At 49.5% G+C, this 24,144-nt stretch overlaps 1 protein-coding gene across 8 annotated transcripts in view; it reads right to left on the bottom strand.

Annotated features, from left to right (window-relative positions):
• Positions 1–24,144, bottom strand: part of CUX1 (cut like homeobox 1) — a 362,320-nt gene that overhangs the window by 26,191 nt on the left and 311,985 nt on the right. For 6 of the 8 annotated variants that reach the window (XM_053655326.1, XM_037139190.2, XM_037139191.2 and 3 more), the window contains 3 exons: positions 15,467–15,769; positions 11,874–12,062; positions 4,990–5,254 (listed from right to left, as the gene is read on the bottom strand). The exons of the other annotated variants lie outside the window; for them this stretch is intronic. In XM_053655326.1, the coding sequence (XP_053511301.1) occupies positions 4,990–5,254; positions 11,874–12,062; positions 15,467–15,769 (757 nt within the window). The remainder of the gene's footprint in view (positions 1–4,989; positions 5,255–11,873; positions 12,063–15,466; positions 15,770–24,144) is intronic. 8 annotated transcript variants of the gene reach the window in all.

The raw sequence follows: 24,144 nt of genomic DNA on the forward strand, positions 1-24,144 counted from the left end.
CAATTATTAGTGCTGAAGTGGAATTCCATCAAATTATGTTTCAACTGATGTCCTTCTTCAAAAGGAGAACACCAGAGGGGTCAGGAAGAGTGACATTTGATCAAGCAGAAGGCAGGCCAAGCGTGTGCTCCAACATGTCAGACATGTGTTAATCAACCTGAGTTCAGCTGATGGAGGGAAATGTGCCCCGGGGCTTTGTTGGGTCTGAAGGAAAGGACTGGGGCCCGGCCGTCCCTGTGGGGAAGCCCTTGGAGACATCGCGGAAGGGCTCCCACTCAGTCTTTCTGTGCCGAAGTTTCTCCCCCCATCATGCTGACAGTATGAGCCTCAATCAGAAGTCTCTCTAGATGTTTATTCCAGAGTTGAAAAAGTCAACCATTAATGGCAAAGAGTCTTCCGGTAAATTAGCATCCAGTCTAGTGTCCTGCAGAGATTAGCCTGCAGAAAGCCCTTGGATTAGGAATGCAGGAAAATATTTTCTGCAGTACATATAACTCAATATAGGTAATGTTTTTTGGAGCATGCACTGTATGTTACGTCTTGTGTTGGATGTGGGAAATGCTGGGGCCAGGGAGAACCTGGCTGTAGCTTAGTCCAGTATATCAGCTCTGGTGGTGGCTGTCTGCCCAGTGATTGTTGTTCCCTGTACAGGGTGAGCTCTAAAACTCTTGTCCTGAAGACAATTTCTGAGCCTGAGTTGCAGGGTGAGGTCCTGAACGCCCCCTAGAGGTCCCTAGGGGTAATGGAAGGCTTTCCACCTTCCCTGGGGCTACGGTGGGAGCCTTTGAAATGATGGTTCCTTCAATAGGCTCCTGGGCATTATGCTGGGAGGGTAACCTACTCTTTACTGGCAGCTGAAACTACCAGTGGGGTGAATACACAAGCCCATTCCACCCTGGCTGGGGAGATGGGAGCTAGACGGGCAGCTGAGGGTTTGGTCCTAGACAGGTCACAGGCCCACCAAGTACTAATTCTGAGTCCAGGGCAGACTGGCCCAGAACAGGGTGCAGGCTTTTTAGAACCAGGCAAACCTGGGTTTGAAATCTGGCTTTGTCACTTACTACCCATACAACTTGGATAATTTCCTGTGTTTTTGAGCAAAATGTAGAGAACTGTATCTTCTTTGCTGAGACAAGATTAAATAAAATATTAAAAGTATAATATAGGACAGAAAGTAGACCAACCCCCCCCCCCCAAAACAAAACAAAACAAACTCTTCTTTCTTACCATGGAGGTGCCTTTTGAATGACAAATACAAGTGCTAAGGCTGAGGTAGATGGGTTGGGTTGGGGGAGGGAAGGAGAACTTCAAGTCTGCGGCATGGGACCCAGGCTGCGCCCTCACTGGCTCAGCTAGCATGTGCAACCTTTCTCTGTAACCTGGGGCTGGCAGCGCTGTACTTGACTGCTGGTTGGAGGGTCTAATGAGACGACACACCTATAAAGCTCATGGCTCAGTGTCTGGCACATACAGGGTGGGACAAAAGTAGGTTCACAGTTGTGAGCACATAAAACACAGTTTATTATTTATTCTTTATTATATTATTTTTTAAAAAAAGATTTTATTTATTTTTAGAGTGGGGATGGGAGGGAGAAAGAGATGGAAAGAAACATCAGTGTGTGGTTGCCTCTTGAGAGCCTCCCACTGGGGGCCCAACCAGGCCTGCAACCCAGGCATGTGCCCTGACTGGGAATTGAACTGGTGACCATTTGGTTGGTAGTCTGATGCTCAATCCACTGAGCCACACTAGCCAGGACTATCGTATTATTTTCCATAAACAACTGTAAAACTACTTTTGCCCCACTCTGTATTACGTGCTCAAAAGATATGAGACATCCTCCTTCTTAGCCTAGTATTGTCTTTATGTCTATGAGGAATATTGTCTTCTGGTCTAGAAAGACCAGGTCCCAGGAGCAAATCTGGTTTTCAGACAAGTTATGCAAACTCTCAAAACAGTTTCTACAAACACTTTCAAAAGAACTTCTGTAGGGTGAACCTGACCTTCCAGGAGACCAGGAGTATTGTGGTATGTTGTCCTGGCATTTCTCGTCCCATTTCTAGGTAAATGGTCACTCTAAGTTACTTCCAAGTTCTCTAGGGAAAAGGGTAAGAGGAAGTAAAGTTTTATTTTTCTGATGGGGGCAAAAATTGATCCAAGCATTATTCACCAAGGGTTCCAGTGGGGCAGAGAAAGTAAAAATCACTGCTGTTTAACTCCTGCAGAAAGAATGTAAGAGATTGCCTTCTCGCTTAGGAGTTAAGCCCATTCAGCGATGTATGTGCTGCTGTGTGCCAGACCTTGTGTGGTGTGAAGCTCTGTGGTAAAGTTATTTGAGCCAAAAACAGGATATACCTACCTGGGAGTAAGATCTCAGCTGAGTGACGGCATTCACTTCTTGCCAGGCTTATTTTGAGGCATGCTACGTTGGCCTGTACTGAGCATTTAAGGGAAGAGCTACAGCCAGGAGGCAGCACTTGCTCTGACTGAGTTAAAGCTGGGCACTTTACCTGCTTCCTGGGTGACCTTAGGCAAGTAACTTCAGTTCTTTGGGCTTTATGCTAATTCTGAATGACTTCGTGCTCGCTTTATTTATTTTTAAAGATTTTATTTATTTATTTTTAGAAAGAAGGAAGGGAGGGGGAATGAGGGGGAGAGAAACATCAATGTATGGTTGCCTCTCACATGGCCCCCACTGGGGACCTGGCCTGCAACCCAGGCATGTGCCCTGACTGGGAACTGAACCAGCGACCCCTTGGTTTGCAGCCCATGCTCAATCCACTGAGCTACACCAGCCAGGGCTCATGCTCACTTTAAAAAAAAAGTATATTTGAGCCAAAAGAGGATACACCTCAAAGCAGGATCTCAATAGCCTGATGGGGCTGACTTCTCAGACCTATTTGTGCCTTACAACATTCTTGTTCTTCTTTCAAGACCCTGTACATCTCATGATACTTTTCCAGATCTCCACAGCTGAAACCAGTCTCTGACCTTTGCTCTCCCGTAGCCCAGCCTGTTTTGTTGTGGAGTTATTTTTGAAATAAAGCATTTACGAAGCACCTACTCTAGACCCAGACCTGAGCTCATTTACTAAGTTTTGACAGCATACTGCTATTCTCCGTCTCTCCCCCTTCTCTATTTTTGCCAAGGGTGTAAACTGAATTTGCTTCTCCACAGTGACCCACTGACCACCATGTGCTGGGCATTACTGTGGTTGTCAGGAGGCCAGCAGGACGAGTGACAGCAGCTGAGAAACTAGAAGAGAGTGTGCCCTAGACAGGAGGCAGTGACTGACACTCAACTGAAGCGTGACGGGGAATCTTAGACAAAGGTGGCCCCAGCAGGACCAGGGGAGATGGTTTTGGACATATTTTGTGTAAATTAGTAGCACCTTTACCCAGATTTCAGTCATCTACAGCTTCACGCACTACTATCCAGTGTTACAACACCTGCATTAATATGGGCCTAACTTGAAATTACAGATTCAAGCGCACCTTTGGGTCTAGAGAGTGAGAATGGGATGATGTAACGCCTGGCGGGGAGAGGCTCTGGTGACCCTCTGCTCACGCTTCCAGTCATTCTCCTCCACCTCGCTTGTTCACTACTGTCATGGTTTCCTTCCACGTAGAGGGGGCTCGATGTTGGAACTGCTGGCCTCACTTTGCCCGTTTTTGTCTGATTGGTAAATGATGGCTAAGCGGGTCATGCTTGGCTCACGTACTTTCTTTGCCCTCATGGGAGCTAGCCCACACAGGGGGAGGCCTGCCTGGGGCCAGTGCTGCCACAACGGGCAGATCTGCCTGGATCTAGGGGTCAGGTAGCAAGTCTGTTTGGCTCTCACACTAAGCTTCATCTATTAACTTTAGCCTTTTTTTAGCAGTAAAGGTGCTATTTGGTTCCCATCTAATATTTAAATATTTTCCAATTTGTTCAGAACCTGGGAGGTTATCTGGGCCCCTTCAGAAGCACCAGCAGAACCTACCAATGAGGCAGAGCCCAGGCAGAGACACAACTCCTCCCGCTGGCCCCTGACTGTCTATGATCTACCACCTGCCACTTGTTCCAGGTGAGTAACTGAGGGTCTTCCCACACTAGCTCCTCGACACTTTGGTGTGCAGGAGGACCTACCCTGCTTTCACGGATCCCTAGACAGAATGAAGTTCTGATGAGCACTTGCAATGGAGATGACCCCTTACAAGATATGAAACAAGCAGGAATTTCCATCAGGCCCCTGGAAATTCTTGGTTTCTGCTAGTAGGGAGTCTTGATTACAGCTGTGATCAATAATTCATTATCTTTCAGTGAATTTCCATGATCTAATCCAAGCATGTCACCTCAGCTTACTTTGCTCCACAAGGAGAGCACTCAGCTCCCGCTACTCCCCTCTGAGTTTTGTATTTTCACCTGTAGAATGCTGATCACACTATGTGCATTATACAGTTGTGAGGATCAAGTGATACAGTGTTGGTTAAAACACTTAGCTCAGTGTCTGGAGGTCCAGTAGATGCTCAATAAATCTTCATTTGCTTGGAGCTTTCCCAAAAAGAAAGCAGTTTACACTACTGAATTTATTTAATCACAAAACTAATAAAACTAATTTGAAAAACAATATAGTAAAAGACCCCAAGAAAGCATTAAAAAATCACCTAAGAAATGTCCACTGCTACGGAACCATGCCATGAATGTCTATACTCTCCCTTATTAAATGATATACGAGGGAAAAATTTTTTTGATCATAGATGTGGATTTTCTCTAACTACATAACGCTACCTCTTTGGAGTTAAGATGGCCAACTGAACAACATAAAAACCCACCTGCTAACCAAACCACTGGGAACTAAGCAAGTTCTCAGCCTCCAGTATGCTGGGGCGTACTGAACGTCATTCCTGCGGACCATTATCAGCCACAGTGTGGTACAGACCGACCTCCTGCGCGGGGCTCAACGTGTGCTCTGTGGGAGCGGGACGCGCTGGGCTGAGAGCAGGGCGTACCTGTAATTGTGGAACCAGTTGATGACAGTGCTGGTTTTCAAGTTGAGCTGGGTGGCAAGTTCTTCGATGGTTTTTGGTGACGGGTATGGCTTTTGCTGATACGCTCGTTTCAGAGCTTCCTTCTCTTCAGGAGCCAGCACCACACGGGGTTTCTTCAGCTGGTGCTGGGGCTGAGGGCTTGCGCCTTGGCTATAGTCAATGCCAACAGAGGGGGGCTCGCAGGGCTGACTGTCGCTGACGGAGCTGTGTCGCCGCTTCATGTAGGCTGAGGAAGAGAGAGAGGTCAGACTCAGGGGTCGGCTCGGCTGAGAGATCTGTCCATGCCCCTGACCCCACAGTACACGGTTTACCACTGGATTGAGATTATAAGTTTGTGGCATCAGGCTGTTCTGCCCTGCTCTTCCAAGAGCATCTCCAGACACGTGAACTAGAGCCACTCTGAAACCCAACACACACTCATCAAGAACCAGCTCTGTTGTGACGGGAGGCTCTGCCTGGCCCTGTGTCGCTAGCAGTTCAGCGGGGGCAACACAGACAGGTGCACAGACAGACGACCCAGTAGGGGCACCCAGGGGAGTTGTGCAGGCCAGCCTGGGGAGGGCCAGGGAAGGCTCCTCGGGAGAGATACTGTTTAACCTGAGTCTTGGAGGACAAGGAGGGGTTAATCAGGAAAGATAGGTGATGAGGTAAAAGATGGTAGGAGGCTGCTCCAAAAAGTGGGGACAGTGTGTGCAGAGACGCGGAGCTACAGGACAGCATGATCGAAGTGTGCTGTGTGTGTGCATGTGAACAGGGCACTGGGGTAGGAGAAGCTGTACGGCTCACGGCTGGAGAGATGGGCAAAGGGCAGGACAAAAGGTGGACACTATCTTAATGGCAGTGGAAATAAACAAAACGATTTCTATCAAGGGGATGATGTAATCAGCTATATGTTTCTGAAAGGCTGTTCTGACTACACTTTGGAGGGAGAAGGGCCAGAAGGCAAAAAGTGATAAAGAGCTGAAATAAGGCCGTAGTGGCAGGGCTGAGAGAAGAGCAGAGGGATGGTGGGGATGTTAAGGGGTGGAGCTGACAGGACTTGGTGGTTGATTCAACGAACTTGACCAGGGGTGTCAAACTCATTTTCACCAGGGGCCACATCAGCCTCGAGGTTGCCTTTAAAGAGCCAAAATAATTCTAGGGCTGTGTAAATGTAACTACTCCTTAACTATTAAGGAGTTGAAATTACATTCAGCCCTTTGAAGGCAACCATGAAGCTGAGGATGGCCCTGTGTCTCAGGGGGATGCAGTGGGTGGTGGTGTCTTTGGGTTGGGCACCGTGGGAAGAGCAGATCGAAGAGATAAGATGATGCTTTGTCTTACAGGTGTGACGTTTGAGGGCCCTCTGGGCACTTCACACTGAGATGCTCAGTAAGCGGTTGGGTAGGTAGGTATTAAGCTCAAAATGGTCTGGGCTAGAGAGAGGAATCTGGAACCACTCGAATGGAAACGGCATTGAAGTCAAAGGCGTTGCTGAGACAGAGAAGTGCTGAGGACGAAAGCATGGAGAACAGCCACATGCAGAGGACACGCCCAGGAAGCAGCAGCCACGGAGGAGACGACAGGGTGCTAGAGGGATGAGTGGAGGAGGCTGATGGTCAACAGCGTCAGTGCTGCAGAAAGGACGGTCTGGCAAGGACCCGTGTGTCCTGTGGGTTTAGGGACTCGGACATGACGGGGACCTTGGTGAACAGAGTGGAGCTGCGGGAGCAGGAGCCCAGCTGCGTAGGTCTGACAGGGAATGGGGGGTGAGAAGTGAGGGTAGTGAGAACGAATTACTATTTTAAGAAGCATAACCATAAAAGAAGAGAGATGGACAGGATGGCTTCTAGAAGGGAAATCTAGGGTTGAGGGTGGGTCTCTATAAAAATGGGAGAGAGCTGGAAAAGCTCTGAGCTGAGGGGGAAAAGAAGGCTGGTGACATGGGTGAGAGAGAGGACGGTCACTGGAGGTGCGCACGGGACGGGCGGAGACAGAGGGAAACCCACAGGGACTAGTGGCGCAAGTCGGTGGCCTTTGTTTTCTTTGTGAAGTAGGAAGACAGGAGAAAGGAGGTCTGAGGTAAAGGGAAAGGAGTCCCGTGAGTGGAGGAGTTGTGAGAAGTGGTGGGGGTGGGGAGAGCGGCACAGAGGACCCCGCTGATGCCGGAGATACAAATCTGAGGGGACACCAACCCACAAAGTCTGGGCTATTCTGCGGCAGGTCCCGGATGCCAAGGAGGATGGGTGGAAAAAACTGGCAGGGCACTAACCCAAGGCTGGGAGTTGCGGAGGGATGAGGAATGGGAAGGTGTGAGAGAGTACCATAGCCGGAGAGTAATGAAGCGATGGATCACAGAGTCTGGGATGTCTGAGGAAGGGCTAAAGGCAGCAGAGGCAAAGTGATGGGGAAAACACGGAGGGGTAGGTATCTGGGGGCCGTCTGGGGTAAGGTGGAGTGAACAGAAACACGGAAAGACGGAAGGACAGTGGAATGTGGTGAGTGTGGTATCTGAATCCAGGCTTTGAGATGTAGAATGGTTGTGGGTGATAACAAGATTTGGGGAACATCCAAGGGTTGAGGAGGTCAAAGAGCTTGCCGCCTAGGTGATGTACAGGTCAGTGGGTCCTAACATCTCCCTGGGGGAGGCAGGACGTGAGCGCTGAGGAAGACTGTGATCCAGGGGCCATGGTCTTGAGAAAGTGTAGAGTGAGCAGGAGGCTGGCAGGTGATGGAAACGGGAAGGGGACTTACAGCAGAGCCTGCTGGGAAGAGCTTCGGGGAGGCAGGGTGTGACCAGGAGGAGGGGGACAAGGGGCGAGAGCAGGGCTCAGAGCTGGGGGAAGTCTGTGGCCTGCCCTGGGAGGGGCACAGGAGAGAGCAGAGTAGCACAGAAGCTGGAGACGAGGGCCTGCAGGTGGAGATGCTGTGTGTCTTCACTGTGGAGCAGGGTTAGGAGGGGTGGTGGGGAGCGGGCCGGTTGCAACAGGCTCAGGGACTCAGCGTGTGGCTCTTGCCTGGGGATGTGCCGAGTGGACTGTGAAACAAATAGGAGGCGATTCCTGGATTTCCAGTTCTCTCGGTTCTGTCAGTAGTATCTGGGCATCGCCTGCTCTTCTTATTATAATGCGTCAATAATCACCGACTAAGCTTTTCACACAAATAAATCCACAGTGATCTTTCTCGTGAACTAGTAGTTTGGACTATGGTCTGAAAAGTCTTTAAAACTTCTTAATATTGATGGAAGATGGGGAATATTATTTAATTCAAGTGGTACGTAGTATTAAGAGTGGCAGTATCAGCATCAACAGTAACATTTACCATTAACCGTCACAGTTACACAGTGAGAGAGACCACTGTCAGCCCTTTGTACAGATGAAGAAACTGAAGGTTGGAGTGGCTGAACGACTCATCTGAGGTCACACAGGGAGGAAGTGGCAGCACTGAGGCCTGACGGAAGTCCGGTCCAGGAAGCACAGGCCGCCCGGCTCCGTGGCGGCCCCGTCTGGCTGCAGTGTGGGGGGCACGGAAAGCCAGGGAGTCACCCTTCAGCAGCACTGACAGATGGGTCTCACATGCCTCAGGAGTACACTAGGGACTGTCAAGGTGCCTCTGTATCCTCCAGGGAGAGGAGCTGTGCCCGTGAACTAGAGAGGTTGCACATGTATGTGCATCCGTGTGCTTATAACTGTGTGCGCAGGTTGGTTCGAGGACCATCTCATGAAGGGAACACGAAGAAGAAGGCAGACCAGAGTAGAGAAAGGTTTCCAAAGAAAGGAAGGACAGAGGGCAGGCAGGCAGAGTGGTAAAAGATTCAAGCTAAAGGGAGAAGCAAAGCCTTATGGGAGAGAAGGGAGCACCGTGTGCGAGTGAAGCCTGGTCTAGATCACGTGGTGGGGAATTTTCACACTGGGCCAGAACAGTAGCACGACTTCTTTTCATTGATTTTAAAGGGATAGATACTATTTTGTTTTTTAAAATATTGTATTTTTTAATCTTTAGAGGGGAAGGGAAGGAGAAAGGGAGAGAAATATCAGTGTTTGGCTGCCTCTCATGCATCCCCTGCTGGGAACTGGCCTTCAACCCAGGCATATTCCCTGACTGGGAATCCAACCACAGTTGTTTGGTTCACAGGCCCGCGCTCAATCCACTGAGCTACAGCAGCCAGGGCAGGATAGGTATTATTTTAATAACTACCATTTACTGAGCACTTATTGTTACCATTTACTGCGCACTTATGTGAGCTGGTTGTTATGCTAGGTACATTCTTTCTAATCCTCACAGCCAGAAAAGGTTAGTATTATCACCCTCACCTTGCAGATGTAGAAACTTGGGCTGGGGAGTTACCTAACTTGCCATTTTATGATTACAACTAGGAAACAACTGAGAAGGCCAATTGCCACTTCCCCATCCCAAACTGAAATGACAGAGTTAAGAGGCTGGAAATAAATGAGCCTGGTCTCTCCGGCCAGCCCCACCCTGTCGGGCGGACGGCCAGCAGTCTGCGCAGATCACAGGAAGCACTGTGCCCCGGGCCACCTGCTGCTGAGTCTGATGTGTCAGGTGCCTTGGTCTCCCACTGGGGCTGGTGAAAGCTCCTTAGTGAGCATTCCCACCAGGGAGAGAAGACAGTGGGGCCACAGCTGCTTAGGGACCTTGGGATGTGAGGAGGGCCTGGGCCCCGCTGAAACAGTAACTCTTTTGTAACACAAGATGGCGCCCAGAGCCCGTGTGGAAGGAGGAGTGGGAACCTTCCCCACAACCCCTGGCAAATCCCAGGATCTATTTCTGGGGGCTGAGGTCCTTTTCCACTGGCCCAGGAGGAGAAATACACCAGGGGGTGTCCGAAACAGGGCTCCACTCCGCTGACGTCTGCAGCAACAGGAGGCTGCTAGAGAGGTGACTTTTGGGAGTGCTGGCCCAGACGTGCAGACCTGCCGCTGGATGAGGAAGCTCCTGGCGCTCAGCAAGCCCGAGGAGGAAGGGCACTACCTTCTGACAGCATGCAGAACACTTTAAAATGGACTGGGTGAGCACTGACAATTGCTGAAACTCAGAGATGGATATATTGGGTTCATATGCCATTCTTTCTATTGTTATGTTTGAAATTTCCCGTAACAAGAAGTTAAAAAACTTGGGGGATGATGTGGCATCAGGCCTCCGGGCTTGCAGCACTGCCTAGAGTTGCCTGAGAGGCTGGGGCCTGTTCAGAGCCTTGCTCTACACACCTGAGAGCAGGCAGGAGCCCGCCAAAGGGTCCCCGGCGGGTGGAAGGCTGCTGCCTGGGCACACGGTCCCATGTGGCAGGCACCCAGCTCGCGGCACAGAACATATCTCAGAGTATCGGCTTTGAATCTAATAGCCCCGAGTTTGGATTCCTGCTCCTTACTTATGCCAGCTCTCAAAATCAGGAAAGTTTCACCCTGGCTGCTATGGCTCAATGGATTAAGTGTGGGCCTGAGAACTGAAAGGTCACAGGTTATATTCCTGGTCAGAACACATGCCTGGGTTGCAGGCCAGGTCCCCAGCTGGGGGCGTGTGAGAGGCAACCAACTGAGATTTCTGTCCCTCTTTCTCACCTTCTTCTCTGAAAATAAATAAATCAATCAGGTAAGTTTCGCAATGCCAGAAACTCATCTTTCCCAGATAATGACATCTGTATGGAATGGAGCTGTGTGGATTGAGTGAAGGCTCCATACGGTGCCTGGCATCCAGGAACTGGGAGCATGTACTGTGATACAAGAGCCGGCCCAAGAGCTCCTAGGGGAGGCGTCAGAGACCTTTACTCCTTTTTGGAGCTCCAGCACTTTTCCTGGTTGAGTGAGAACAGTAATGCTTGGCAGGTGGGGAACAGCAGCCTCTCCTGGTGAATTCAGGAGATGCAGGCCTGGGCTCAGAGGAGCTAGGGGTGAGGCCAGGGACAGCCACATGGGCGGTTGTCGGGCAGACTCCTCTGCAAAAGCTGATTTAAGAAGGGCAGTCACAGCTTCTATGGCCAGGCCAGCAGCTGGTACCAAATTTCCACATCCGAAGGATTTGAATTCAGCCACTGAGTGAGTTCATAGGACTGCAGGTGAGTGACCCAGGACTGCCCCTGAGGGGAGGACTCACTAGTGAGAAGCAGCATGTAGCAGTGCAAACCATGAGATGGAACAGGCATTACTTTTCCACCACGGAAATCCTTAGAGTCTCTCCCATGCTGTAGCCTCCAAGGTACAAGGGGAATGCCGATCAACAATCAAGAGGGAGCAGAGGCACCGGAGGACAGTGTGGCACTGAGCCCTCTAGGAGGCCATGTCCTCTACGGGCGGACGCTATAAAGTCACGGCCGGAGAGCTGTTCTGGCAGGAATTTGCTCTGGCATTTTCCAGGCTGGGCAACCTTAATGGGAGCACCTAACTTCTCTGAATCCAAGTGTCCTTATCCACAAAGGCATTTATTAGTGATCTGGCTAGTCAGATAACATGAAAGCTCCTGGCATGTGGCATAGGCACAGCAATGTGGAGATATACTGCTCGCCCAACAAGACAAGGGACAGCAGACACAAGCCACCACTAAGTGCTGGAACTCATTTCTTGGCGACCTTACTCTCCTGAGAGAAGAAAAAGGGTACACTGACCATCAGGGTGGCTACCAGGAATTGTCAAAGTGCTCTCCAGGGCTCAAATGTCCTTGAGTTGGGGCTGCTAGGTAGCAAAAGACACGGATCTTCCCATCCTTGGCAGATGACTTTAAAAAACCCCTCTGCCCTGCCACCTGCCATACAGCCCCTGGGTCATGGACCGGTGTTCCTCCCCAGCTCTGCACGGAGCCTTTAAAAGAAACAGCACATTTATAAACAAGAAAGCAGCTGGTGGGGCATTTACCTTTCTTTTCCATCCGTTTCATGTCCATCAGCTTCTCCACATTGTTGGGGTCATTCAGCCACAGCTGCATTCGAACAAAGGGCTCCCGTCCCTTCAGGCTGAGCTTGTGCCAGGGCTTTGGGCGAGCGAGGAGGTCAGAGACGGAGCCTTGGGTGAGCCCTAGAATGGTCTCCCCAAATAAGCGCTGACCTAGAGAGAAAAAAAGAACCAAGAGAGATGTCATCATTGAGAGCCAGGCATCTGGAAGGATAAGTATGTGTCAAGGTTAAAATCAGACACAGGGTTTAAAGACCCAGTCTGGTCAGCTAGGTCTCAGCTTGGAGCATGAACTTTGTAGAAACATTTCTTCAACCAGACTTGTGACAAACGTCACTGTAGACAGAGTCAGTTTTGCTCTTGCATTCTGCTTATATACAACAATGTTTCTGTCAAAAAGCCTTCAGGCTTTGGACGAACTGAGGCCTGGATAATAACACCTGCTGCATTTAGCAGAGGTGGTTAATCCCAAATCCAAGCTCAGGAGGTTTAAGTAGCACACAGGGAGATCTCTCTTGTACAGTCTCAAACCACAGGGCCGCCTGCACCAGCTCCTTTCACGATTTGCAAGGTTATGAGGACTTGCTGAGAAAAGAGGCCACTTGACCCAAGGTCACAGCAGGAAAGAGAAGGAGAAAGAGCTCCTCAGCTCTGTTTTTCTGAAAAGCAGGCCATTTTCAATTCTGAAGTCTGTTCCCGCAGTCTAAGCTGCCTGGAGCTCAAAGTGCGTTTTCTCGATGCCTTTCCCCTGGGGCCATGGTGGGCAGCGGGCTCCCCCAGCTGATCAGAGGACGACCGCTCTGGAACGCACAGTGGCGTGCTCATCAGAGGCTGAAAAGGAAAATTTCTCTTCTCTGAGAGCCACTCAGCTGCAGGTTAAGAGGAGCCACCACTTTTAAAGATACAAATGTGAAGCAGGTGCAACGAGAACGACCTGATGGGACAACTTAAATGAACAGGACTCATTAGGCAGAGATGGAGATGGGATCAGAGAGGCCAGTGTCTGGCACTGCAGCGTGCATGACACGACACCTGGGCGGGGGGGACCGTGGATGACTGGCCCATTCCCTCCGTCTGAGAGAGGGAAACACTGCCACCTGCGCTCATGGGGTGGCCGTGGAACAAAGGAGGGGGGCTCCAGTAAAGCTCAGAGTGTGGAAAGCTTTGGATTTGAGAGATTAATTTTTTTTGGATACCATTCATTTTAACTTAGAGACACATTTACCGAATTTGTAAACTTGTGGTTTCTCTGCTTTTCAAACTGTTAGTTGAGGCTACAAATGTCCCAAGCTTTTACCCATTTTTTGATGTGGTTGTTAAAATAAATTTTTCCTAATTCTCATCTGGCAAATGGATCTCATTTCATTCAAGAAGCTTGCTATGTTCAGGAAAGTGATATATAGCTAGCACTATTTGCTTGATCCATCTAGTTGTATGGGGAGGAAAGTCAAGCGATTTTCCTCCCTCCCTCCCTCCCTCCCTCCCTCCCTCCCCTCCCTCCCTCCCTCCCCTCCCCTCCCCTTCTTTTCTTTCCTTCTTCCCTTCCTCACTAGAAATGGAGAGAAACATCAATGTGAGAGAGAAACATTTATCAGCTGCCTCTTGTACACTCCCTGACTGGGGACCAAACTTGCAACCCAGGCATGTGCCCTCACCAGGAATTGAACTGGCAACCTTCTGCTTTGTGGGACAGTGCCCAACCAACTGAGCCATACTGGTCAGGGCTCAAATGGAAAATTATTTGTATTAGTTTTAGAGGTTTTCAGAGCAGTGACTCTTGATCATTTTTGGGTCACAGACCTATTTGAGAACCGGAAGAAAATTATACATTCTGCATATGATTTCAAGAGATTGACAAATGAATACCCCAAGATCCCAGGCCAAAGGTTAAGAGATTATCTCAGTTGACTCTCAGTTAAGAGTCGTCTTTGCTGCCTAATTCCGCTGTAATCTGGATCCCTCTCCATCTGTGAACTCACTAAGAGATTCCAACAGGGGAGGCAGCTCCTCCCCTGGAGAAGCTGAGACAGTGAGAGTGACCATGGAGACTGCTTCTCAGCTCTGCGTCCAGGGTGACACTGCCGTGGAGCCTTCTGGAAGTTACTACTCAGAGGCTTACGTTATCTGTGTGGCATGAGAAGTTTCACCCCTCAGAGCACCGGTCTATGCTTCCCAGTGTCTGACAACAAAGTCCCACAAACCATGGCTACAGAGGAGCATTGTCGGCTACGACTCCATCCCTGATGGGGAAAAGGGTAGGAAGGCCAAGGAGGAGATCTTAAGGTTTGTAATCTCATACCTGCGATCTTGCAACTTATCAGGGTCCGAAAACCAGTGTTTTCTTGAGCCGATGTTCAACCTTTATGTTCTATGCTACTTCCTACAAGGGAGCGGGTGGCAGTGCCACGTCAGGCCGGCTTCCCCCAGACACATGTGAGACCGTGAGGCAGGGGCGACACGAACAAGGAGTCCCCGCGCATCTTGGCCATTTTTAAGTCAACAGCTAAGTTTTTATCTTTAAGAACTAATTAAAAGTGTTCTCAGTGGATGTCACTTTTCTCCTGTTCTATTTTGCACAAGCACATGTGTAGAAGGCCTCAAGCAGATAAGCCTGACCTCCAAGCTGTGAGGTCATTGCGAAATTCCCCGGAGCTCACGTCACTGCTTCTCTTTTCTTTCCCACCCCTCGGGGAAAACAGGCACACGAGGCCCCTCCTGAAGGTGCCAGCAGATTCCAGTAACTCCCGGGGACCATCCTAACCTGCACCGCAGAGAACAGTGCTCTTTTAACTGACTTTTACACCCAGGCAATAAGAAGGTCAGCAGTGTTTGGGAGTGTGGCCATTTCTGTTCTCCGGATGCCCGAACCAGGAGAACCCCAGCTGGTCAGTACTGTCCTGCAGGAGCATGGTGGTTTGAGATGACTAAACACCCGAACAATCTTACAGCTGTGGACACATCACTGGTGCCACAGAGGCCTTCCTGAGAGTCCCCTTGGGCAGAGCACTGTGGCCTGGGTGTGACACCCAGTGGGAGGCCTGGGGACTGGAGCCTGCCTCCCGAGGCGGCAGGGACGGCAACAACAGACCGTTAGCTGCCAGGCGGAGTGCTAGACACCGCCGCTCCTCACAGCCCCACGGTAGGCACTGTTACTCCCGTGCTACTGAGAGGGCTCAGAGAGTAGCGTGCTCAGCATCACTGCAGACACCAGTAGAAGGGTTAGAGTTCGAACCCAGTCTGTAACGCTCTTCCACCTTACCGTCCAGACGCTGCTGGGCTGACGCTGACCCTGCCCTCAAGGATTTGGAGCCCTGCTGGGTATTCTCCAGTCAGGGTGGCTCGAGTGACCATCTGCACTGGCACAGTGGTGAGAAGCCAGCTGGGACCGACCAGTGGAACTGAAGCACCCTGAGTGTCCACAACTCTGGAATGTTCGTTCTATGAACGTTTAAAACCTTTGCTGGCTCAGCCCGAGGCCCCTCCACCCGTTCTTCCTAAGAACTCCAGCAGGAAGTGACCTGCCACTCCCGGACTTAGCTGTTCAGAAGGGAACTTACCAAGGTTGTTGTCGGTCAGCACCTCCTTGACCCTCTTGGTTATTCCATAGGTGTCCAGCTCTGGAGACATGGCTACCAGCTCTTGAATGCTGAGGGCTGAGTGTCCGGAGAGAGGCAGTGGGGTGGTGGGCTGGGAGTCTGAAGCAGGCGGCTCGCTGGGTTCTGGCGGTTTGCCATCCTTACTTGTTTCGATGGTTGGACAGGGCTGCTGGACCAGTTCAGTCAAACTCTTCACCGATTCACTGGAGCTCATTGGTGATTCGGGCGCAGGGCTGCAGCTGGCAGAGGTCTTTGGCGTGCTTTCTGTAATTAAGGCACCCAGAAAAGTGAGGCTGAAAACCTTACATCACCATGTACATCTACTTTCCTTACCTATAAGTAAATGTCCTATAGAAGAGGGTATAGTATTGCAATCTATGGGTCTTCGTGAATTGTTTTATAGTTTTTTGACCAAGGCATTAAAAAAAGTAGCAATAGAAGAGGAACTACAGGTTTAAAGAAAAAGTTTCTGAGGACTCAGTACAGGGGTGTTCCCTTAACAGTGTGGCAGCCACCCTGTGCTGTCGCGATTTTCCCCGATGCCTCCTCACAGCTCTCTAATTCGGAAGCACCTTGCTCACACTGTGATTTACACACTGATTTGTCCACAGTTTCGGAACAAAACAAATGGATATATTATTTTACATGAGCACTGCCTAGGACGTGTGGTCACCACAGTGTTGACCTTTGACAAGGAGACCTAAAGCTCCACACTGGCACCGGGCAGCCCAGAGCTGAGTCTCAGGACCCCAGGCTGGTTCCCACTGTGACCCCCGAAGGCCCCTTAGCAGCCGGACTGGAGGGAGCTGACAGACCAGGAGCACCCATCCCGCCCCCTGTCAAACCACAGGAGGCCCTTCTGAAAATCGAGCTCTGCCTGCGTCGCGCCGTCACCAACACGGGAAGAGATGGGCCAGAGTGGGCGGTCGATCTCCGCATGTTCCTTTCTTAAGAAGCGCCTTTGAATTGCTGTTGTGTGGGACCACTGGGGAAGGCCTCTCCGAGCTCTGTTGGTGGGCAGTCCCTTCTGGCCTATTAGGATCACTCTTAAAACCTGACATCTACTCTGGTTTTGGGATGTCTGGAATAAAGGCTTTTGGCCACTCCCTAATTTTCAAATATAGAGAAACACCGTGTCGGGAGGAAATACAAGGTAACATAGCACCATGGTTTCACCCACAAGGTAAAATGTGCCTTTGGCTCCGTGTCTTGGTCATCCTCTTCCCCCACCCCCACAAAGCAAGGCACACAGTGAGACCTCACAGCACCGTGTGGGAGGGGCCAGGCCCAGCGTTGTCACGTGGGCGCTCTGGCCCCAGAAGATGACAGCTCACGAGGCCAGGCCACTTTGTGAACATCGGCACATACAGGTGGTCCCCCAAAGACTCACTGCTTCATTAAACAAAACGTAACACCAAATAATAAGTGAACTACAATTGGCCATGTAATGACAGAATCCTTTGCTGAACATATTATATCCAGGATAACAACCTATTTTGAATCCAAAAGAATAAAGAATGTATCCTAAACATAAGGGATATTTTGTGTAATATTTAGAAAGATAAAATCCCCCCCCCCCAAAACAACTGCAATTCAACCGATAAACCTGCTTATTGTCCTAAACTGCTACAGAGTTCCAACAGCACATAAACCTGTGTCCTCAACCTGGAAAATCAGGTTAGAAAACAACACTGTTTGTGAAAGATGTGAGAGAGACAGACGTAACAGCAGAAATGGTCCATATAAATCTTTAAGGCAATGTGGGTCCTGCAAATCGGATTTCTTCTCTCTCTCACCTCCAGGTCATCAGACAACTGGATATAAAACCCAGCAAATGTTATTTTTGTATCTAAAGCAGCAAAGGAATTGTACTGTAAATTTGCCCTGATTCACCCATGCGAGGGACCAATTTGGCAGATCATCCATCTTGCTCACTGTATACTGTCAAGGATGGCATGAATTTCCCACATGATAAACAGATTTCTTCTCAGGTTTGTGTCCTTTAACCTACAGCAAGGTCAAAATCATGGCTGCCTGGCTAACAAACAGCTCGGTGCTGCTGCCCTAAAGCTCTTTCCCGCTTTGTTCTGGATGCCGGCTGAGGCAGAGAGAGCTCCCCGAATAACCCAAGCGGCGGTGCACTCCCCTCTTTCAGTCACTCTCAGCAAGCTGCTCACATGCATTTTTGCCACAGAACCCGTGAAAGAACAGAGGCGCTCACTACATGTGACCCATGTCCCTCTGTGCTGCAGATCGTGGCTGCAGACAAAGGCATTCCCTCAAGATCAAAACCCGGTGCGGGCCTCACAGTGTACTGGGCCTGCACGTCCACTCTGAGTCTGTGTCTAAAATGTAACAGGCACTTGAAGTCGAGTGTGCTTTTGGGGGACACTCACTAACAGACATGTGTGCACACAGATGCCACCATTGTCTTAGGTCACAGAAAGCAGAATCTGGGCCATGTTTTGGTTATTTTCCCCCAATCCTCCCTTGAGGATGTGCTTACTGATTTTAGAGAGAGGTAAAGGGAAGGAGAGAGAGGAAGAGAAACACGGATTGGTTGCCTCTTGTATGCACCCTGACTGGGGATCGAACCCGCAACCTAGGTGCATGCCCTAGGCAGGTTAGGAATCAAACTTGTGACCTTTTTGTTTTGTGGGACAACACTCCAACCAACTGAGCCACACTGACCAGGGCTGGGACACCTTTCTGGATAGGCACAGACTGATTAAACAGCAAACAGCCTCACTGGAGACACCAGGAGTCCACATGCCCTGAACATCATGTTGGAAAGAGGGTCATCTTCAGAAAGCCATTTCCAGTAGCACCGCAGCTCCAGGGGCAGGACTGGCACTGCGAGGCCAGACCCGTTAACAAACCCCCGCTGCCCCCGGCAAGGTGGCGAGCCCCTGGTGTGGGAGGCACGGGTGCCTGCCCGTCTGACTCAGCATCATCATGGAACAAGAAACGTTAGTCAGCAGAAAAGATGAAACCTTCTGATCAAATCAATATATATTTTTGAAAGAACAAGGCTTTACTCTATACCATGTGCTTAAAAATAATTCAGAAAAGAAATAAATGAATAGTCCTGCAACTGGCACTAAGGCACTGAACTCGGGGTGGAAGCTGCCTCTCCGAGCCAGTTCTGTTAACCTGAACGCCGCTCTCAACCCTCAGAACAGCCCAGTTTCGATGCCCAAAAAGTGCAGACAGTACTATAGTGAGGAGCACACCCGCCATATAGTTGTTGCTAAGAAACACAATCTAAATTTGATGGTAAGAAAAAGAACAGTTATTCAACTGTATTAAATGTATTTGTTTATATAAAGGTCCTTATGTTCAACATAAATCTCCTCATGATTTATTGCTATTTGTTCCCACCATGCTGGGCACAAGACTGAGGGGCTGACTTCTGCCAAGATGGAGGCGTAGGTGGAAATACCTTGCGTCGGCGCACAACCAAATCTAAAAACAACAAAGTTTTGACAACAATAAACACAACCAAACCACACAGAAAATCGACAATACAGAGTCCGAAGACAACTACATGCTCAGCTAAACCGGTAAGAGGGGCAAAGCCAGCAGGGGAGCGGGTTGGCCAGAAAGATCCCCGACCGGGGTGGTGCACAGGCAGCTGAGGGCACGGATCCCAGGTGCAGGCTAGCTACAGGCGGACACAGGGAAGAGGCGCGGCTGGCTGTCTGCGGTCGGTCAGTCGAGCATTTGCGTGCAGATAAACCAGTGGAGAGGGGAGCATTGAGACCGCATGGCGCAGGGCAGTGGGCTTGCACATTTCCGCTCAGATAAACAGGCGGGGGTAAGCGGTGGGACGGACTGGGTGAGTGGAGAGGACGCCATTGCTCCCTCTCTGACTCCGCCCCCATATACAGTGTTACAAACCAGCAACCTGGGTGGCCCCGCCCTGGTAAACAACTAAGGCTCCACTCCTCATACGTAGCAGACACAAACAGATAAAAACTTGGCTCAAGAACAACTCAGAGCCCCAGAGCTGATAAATCTAAGCGATGAAGAAATAGCCAAACTTTCAGATGCACAGTTCAAAACACTGGTGATCAGGATGCTCACAGAACTGGTTGGTTTTAGTCACAAATTAGAGGAACATATGAAGGTTAAACTAATTGAAATGAATGGTAATGCACAGGAAACCAATAGTAATGGAAAGGAAACTGGGACTCAAATCAAGGGAGTAGACCAGAAGGAAGGAAAAAATGACCAAACAGAAAAGAATGAAGAAACAAGAATTCAAAAAAATGAGGAGAGGCTTAGGAACCTCCAGGACATCTTTAAATGTTCCAACATTCGCATTATAGGGGCAGCAGAAGGGGAAGAGGAATAGTCACGAGTGGAAAACTTATCTGAACAAATAATAAAGGACAACTTCCCCAGTCTGGCAAAGGAAATAGACTTCCAGGAAATCCAGGAAGCTCAGAGAGTCCCAAAGAAGTTGGACCCAAGAAGGAACACACCAAGGCACATCATCATTACATTAGCCAAGATTCAAATGAAGGAGAGAATCCTAGAAGCAGCAAGAGATAAGGGGACTGTCACCTACAAAGGAGTTCCCATCAGACTGTCAGTGGATTTCTCAAAAGAGACCTTACAGGCAAGAAGGGGCTTGAAAGAAGTATTCCAAGTCATGAAATCCAAAGACCTACATCCAAGATTGCTCTGTCCAGCAAAGCTTTCATTTAGAATGGAAGGGCAGATAAAGTGCTTCTCAGATAAGATCAAATTCAAGGAGTTCATCATCACCAAGCCCTTATTATATGAAATATTAAAGGGACTTACCTAAGAAAAAGAAGATAAAAAAAAAGATGAACAGTGAAAGGACAGCAAACTCACAGTTATCAACAACCACACCTAAAACAAAAGCAAATTAAGAGGACAGCTAGATCAGGAGTGAACCATAGAAATGAAGATCACGTGGAGGATTAGCAATAGGGGAGTGAGAGAAGGAGAAGGGGGGAGAAGGTACAGAAAATAAGTAGCATAGACAGTAGGTAGAAAATAGGTGGGGGGAGGGTAAGAATAGTAGGGGAAATACAGAATCTAAAGAACTTGAGACACATGTTCATGAACTAAAGGGGGGGAATGGTGGGGGAGGGGTGTGCAGGGTGAAGGGGAATGGAGGGGGCGAATAGAACAAATGTAATGGCATAATCAATTAAAAAAACAAGCAAAAAAAAAAAAGACTGAGGGGCTGGTGATAGTCTTGAAGGCCACATCTTGTATGATACCACGCAGATGACATTCTGGAAAAGGCAAAGCAGTAAGGACAGAAACTGATCAGTCACTGCTTGGGGTGAGGGGAGTTGACTGCAAAGGGACATGAGGGAATTCTGGGGGAAGGTGGGATTACTCTACGTCTCGACTGCCAAAATTCATGTAAATTAAATTCCAACATAAACTTAGGGAAAAAGTGCTGGTGGGAAGGATAAGTGAAGACGCGTCACTCCATCCATTCTCTCACTCACTCCCTCAGCCTGCCGAGCCAGGCCTTGGGCCATGTGGCAGTGGATGGACAGAGGTGGCCCGCCCTGTCGGAGCTGTCACCCGTAGGGAAGGTAGGTGGTCATCCAACAGAACTACCTAAAGGCATGAATGTCCCAATGGGGGACAGATGAGGGAGCACACGGCCAGGTGGTGGGAGATGCTGACGTGGCCTAGGGATCAGAGAAACCTCCTTGTAGTTGACATTTCGGGTGGACTTCACGCATGAACAGGAATCAGCCAGGTAAGTCAGGAGGAGTAGGAGTAGCAAAGAAAGGGAGGTAGATTGTTCCAGACATCTGGTGGGCTCGAGGCATGAAACTGACTGCACCAAGAATACCAGGCAAAGAGAGGCCCCGAGGGGCTGGATTGTGCAGGGTCTTTGAAGTGGCTTCCTGAGCTGGGGAGCCAGGGAAAGGTCCTGCACCCTGGCGACGCTCTTCTTCCGGTGACACAAAGCGGGCCCTAGAAGGGGTGTTGAGGCCTTGTCTGAAAGAGCAAGAAACTGGAAAGAGTGTCTATCACCAGGCGACTAGGCCTCTACATTGTGGCACGTCATACGGCACACTACGTGCTGAGACAGCAGCGCGAACGTCGGGACAGGAGCCCCGGGTACCAGCACCCAGAGCAGGACGGCGAGCCCCCAGAGCAAGGCGTGGGACAAAACAGAGTCTGACTTCTGTGTGCGGGTTGGAACCAGCCCGTATGGTATGTTGTGGTGTCTACCTGGACACACAGCAAGGGTGAAAGTCAAGTGCAGGGATGATAAAGGGCAAATTCAGGATGTTGACTTCTAGGAGGGATGAACTTGGGGCGGGGGCTTCGGCTCTATCTTTAATGTTTTCTTTCTTTTAAAAACATAGGATTGAATTATGACTAGTACCTGTCATTCATTATATTATTCAGGAATTTTGTGTTTCAAATTTAACAGACCTAACATCAAAAGGTGAGAAAGTGAATATGAGCACTGTCATTTCAGTAGAGGGAATGAACATGCCGGTAGCAAGGAGTGGGGTGGCTTAGAGTATACAGGCTCAAGAGAGACTTAGGAGGCAGCTTCAACAGGACTTAGGGCCTGAGTGAATGTGGGGACACAGGGGGAGATGATGCTTGCTTTCTACACTGGGGCTCGGGCAACTGGGTGCACGGGGTGCCATTCTGGGAGAGGCTGCACTGCCGCAGGAGTCTTGGGGTAAGAAGGAAGACAATATTAAGAAACCCTATTTTGCCACCATTTGTAACAGCAGATCCTACTTAAGCAAACATCTCTTACACACTCGATGTGTGCCAGACACTGTGACGAGGCTCATTGGAATGCACTAATTCAACCCTTACGATGACCTCACTGTGTGAGGCAGACATATCCATTTTCCTCTTATTTTTTAAAATCCTCACCCAAGGACAAGTTTACTGACTTTAGAGAGAGAAGAAGAGAGAGGGAGGGAAGGAGGGAGAGAGAGAGAGAGAGAGAGAGAGAGAGAGAGAGAGAGAGAGAGAGAGAGATCAGTTGCCTGTCAATCACACTCTGCCTGGGGATCACACCTGCCACCTAGGCACGTGCCCTGACTGGGGTAGAAAGCACAGCCTCTTGGTGTATGGGACGGCGTTCCAACCAACTCAGCCACAGTGTCCAGGGCCACTTCCCTCTTTTGAGAGACATAAGATACCATGCCCAGAGCTACACAGCCAGGAGCTGGCCAGATGTTCCCCATTTAGCAGCCCACCCATACAGCTGGGTGATGCCCCACATCCATGTGGCTGTTAGTGGTGGTGCGACCGGACATGGTTTCTTTGCACTCCACTTGCCAGCGTGCACGAGTCGAAAAAACCTGATGGCGAGCCACAAAAAGCCAGTCCACGACCAGGGTGAGGGAAGGGACGCAGTGCGTTTAGTACCATGCATGAACGTGGCAGTGTACAAGGGGTATTTACAGTTTCACTCAACTCCCATAACAGTGCTGAGGCGGAAATACAAACCCTGCACTCCAGGTGAGGCACTGAGGTTCAGAGAGCAAGGTGACTTACTCGGGGCAAACGGACGCAACGAGGATCTGCGTCAGATCGGCCGTGGAGAGCCTCCTGCCTCTAGCCGCCCTTCGCCTGCCAGGCACTGCAGTGCATGGCAGCCTGCCTGCTTTCTCTTCACTCACTCACTCAGTCATTCACTCACTCAAACATTTTAAAGCACCTACTCTGTGTCATGCACTCCGCTAGACTGTGAAGGTAAACCAGACACAAACCATGCATTTAGAGAGTCTACAGTGTGTAGGACGGAACAATGGAAAATAGGTAGTTTGCATATGAAAAGGCCCAGTCAACGTCCCATCCATTCAATTTTGACAGCAACAGTAAGGTGTTACATTTAAAAAGTGATCCGTGTGGATTCATTTTTTTGTAAGGCTTCGAACCTTGCGTAAGAGTCGCCTGGTAAGATACAGAAAGCAGGGCCAGTGACTCAAGGCCGTCTGAAACACACACGCCATTCAGGAACTATAAAAGGATTATGAAAAATATTACATTCCAAAAACAGCAGGCAAACAACAGCTGCCTTAAGTTTTCAATAGAAGCCAACTAAAAATGCACACCCACCATAATTTTCAGAGGCAAATCTCTACAGTTTATCCGATCTGTTTAAATTTCCATACCCAGCCCTCTATCTGCAGTAATAATAATCCAAACTCCATTTAGTGTTCATTTGAGCAGTCAGGATAAAGTCATTTCTTATTATCTCCCCACTGTGTAAAAAACAGCTTGAAGGTAGGAAGTCAGCAAGCATTTTCACCAAAAAGTAATTATTGTAAGTGACATTTTTACTGCTGGCATGCCATAAGGCGAACTGTGCATTCAGAAGGACAAGTTGCTGAAACAAAATGACAGGGTACTCTGTGACATTCTGACAAGAACCCAAACATTATTTAACTGGCGGCTGGTCTGATGCACCACTTTTCATTATGTCCATAGTTTAGGCTTCGAACTCATGCCAAACCAGGAAATTCCAAGTGCCCGTAAAGACAGACAAGTCTGGAAAGATGGGAGAGAGAAGGCAGAAGACTGGGCCCGGGAGTGCGTCAGAGAACAGAGCCGGGAGCAGCAGGGCCTGGCCGGCATGTAAATGCGAATGAGGGAGG

The sequence above is a fragment of the Artibeus jamaicensis genome, unplaced genomic scaffold (genome assembly GCF_021234435.1).
Source record: "Artibeus jamaicensis isolate MK-2021 breed Jamaican fruit bat unplaced genomic scaffold, CSHL_Jam_final contig_956, whole genome shotgun sequence".
Taxonomy (NCBI): Eukaryota; Metazoa; Chordata; class Mammalia; order Chiroptera; family Phyllostomidae; genus Artibeus; species Artibeus jamaicensis.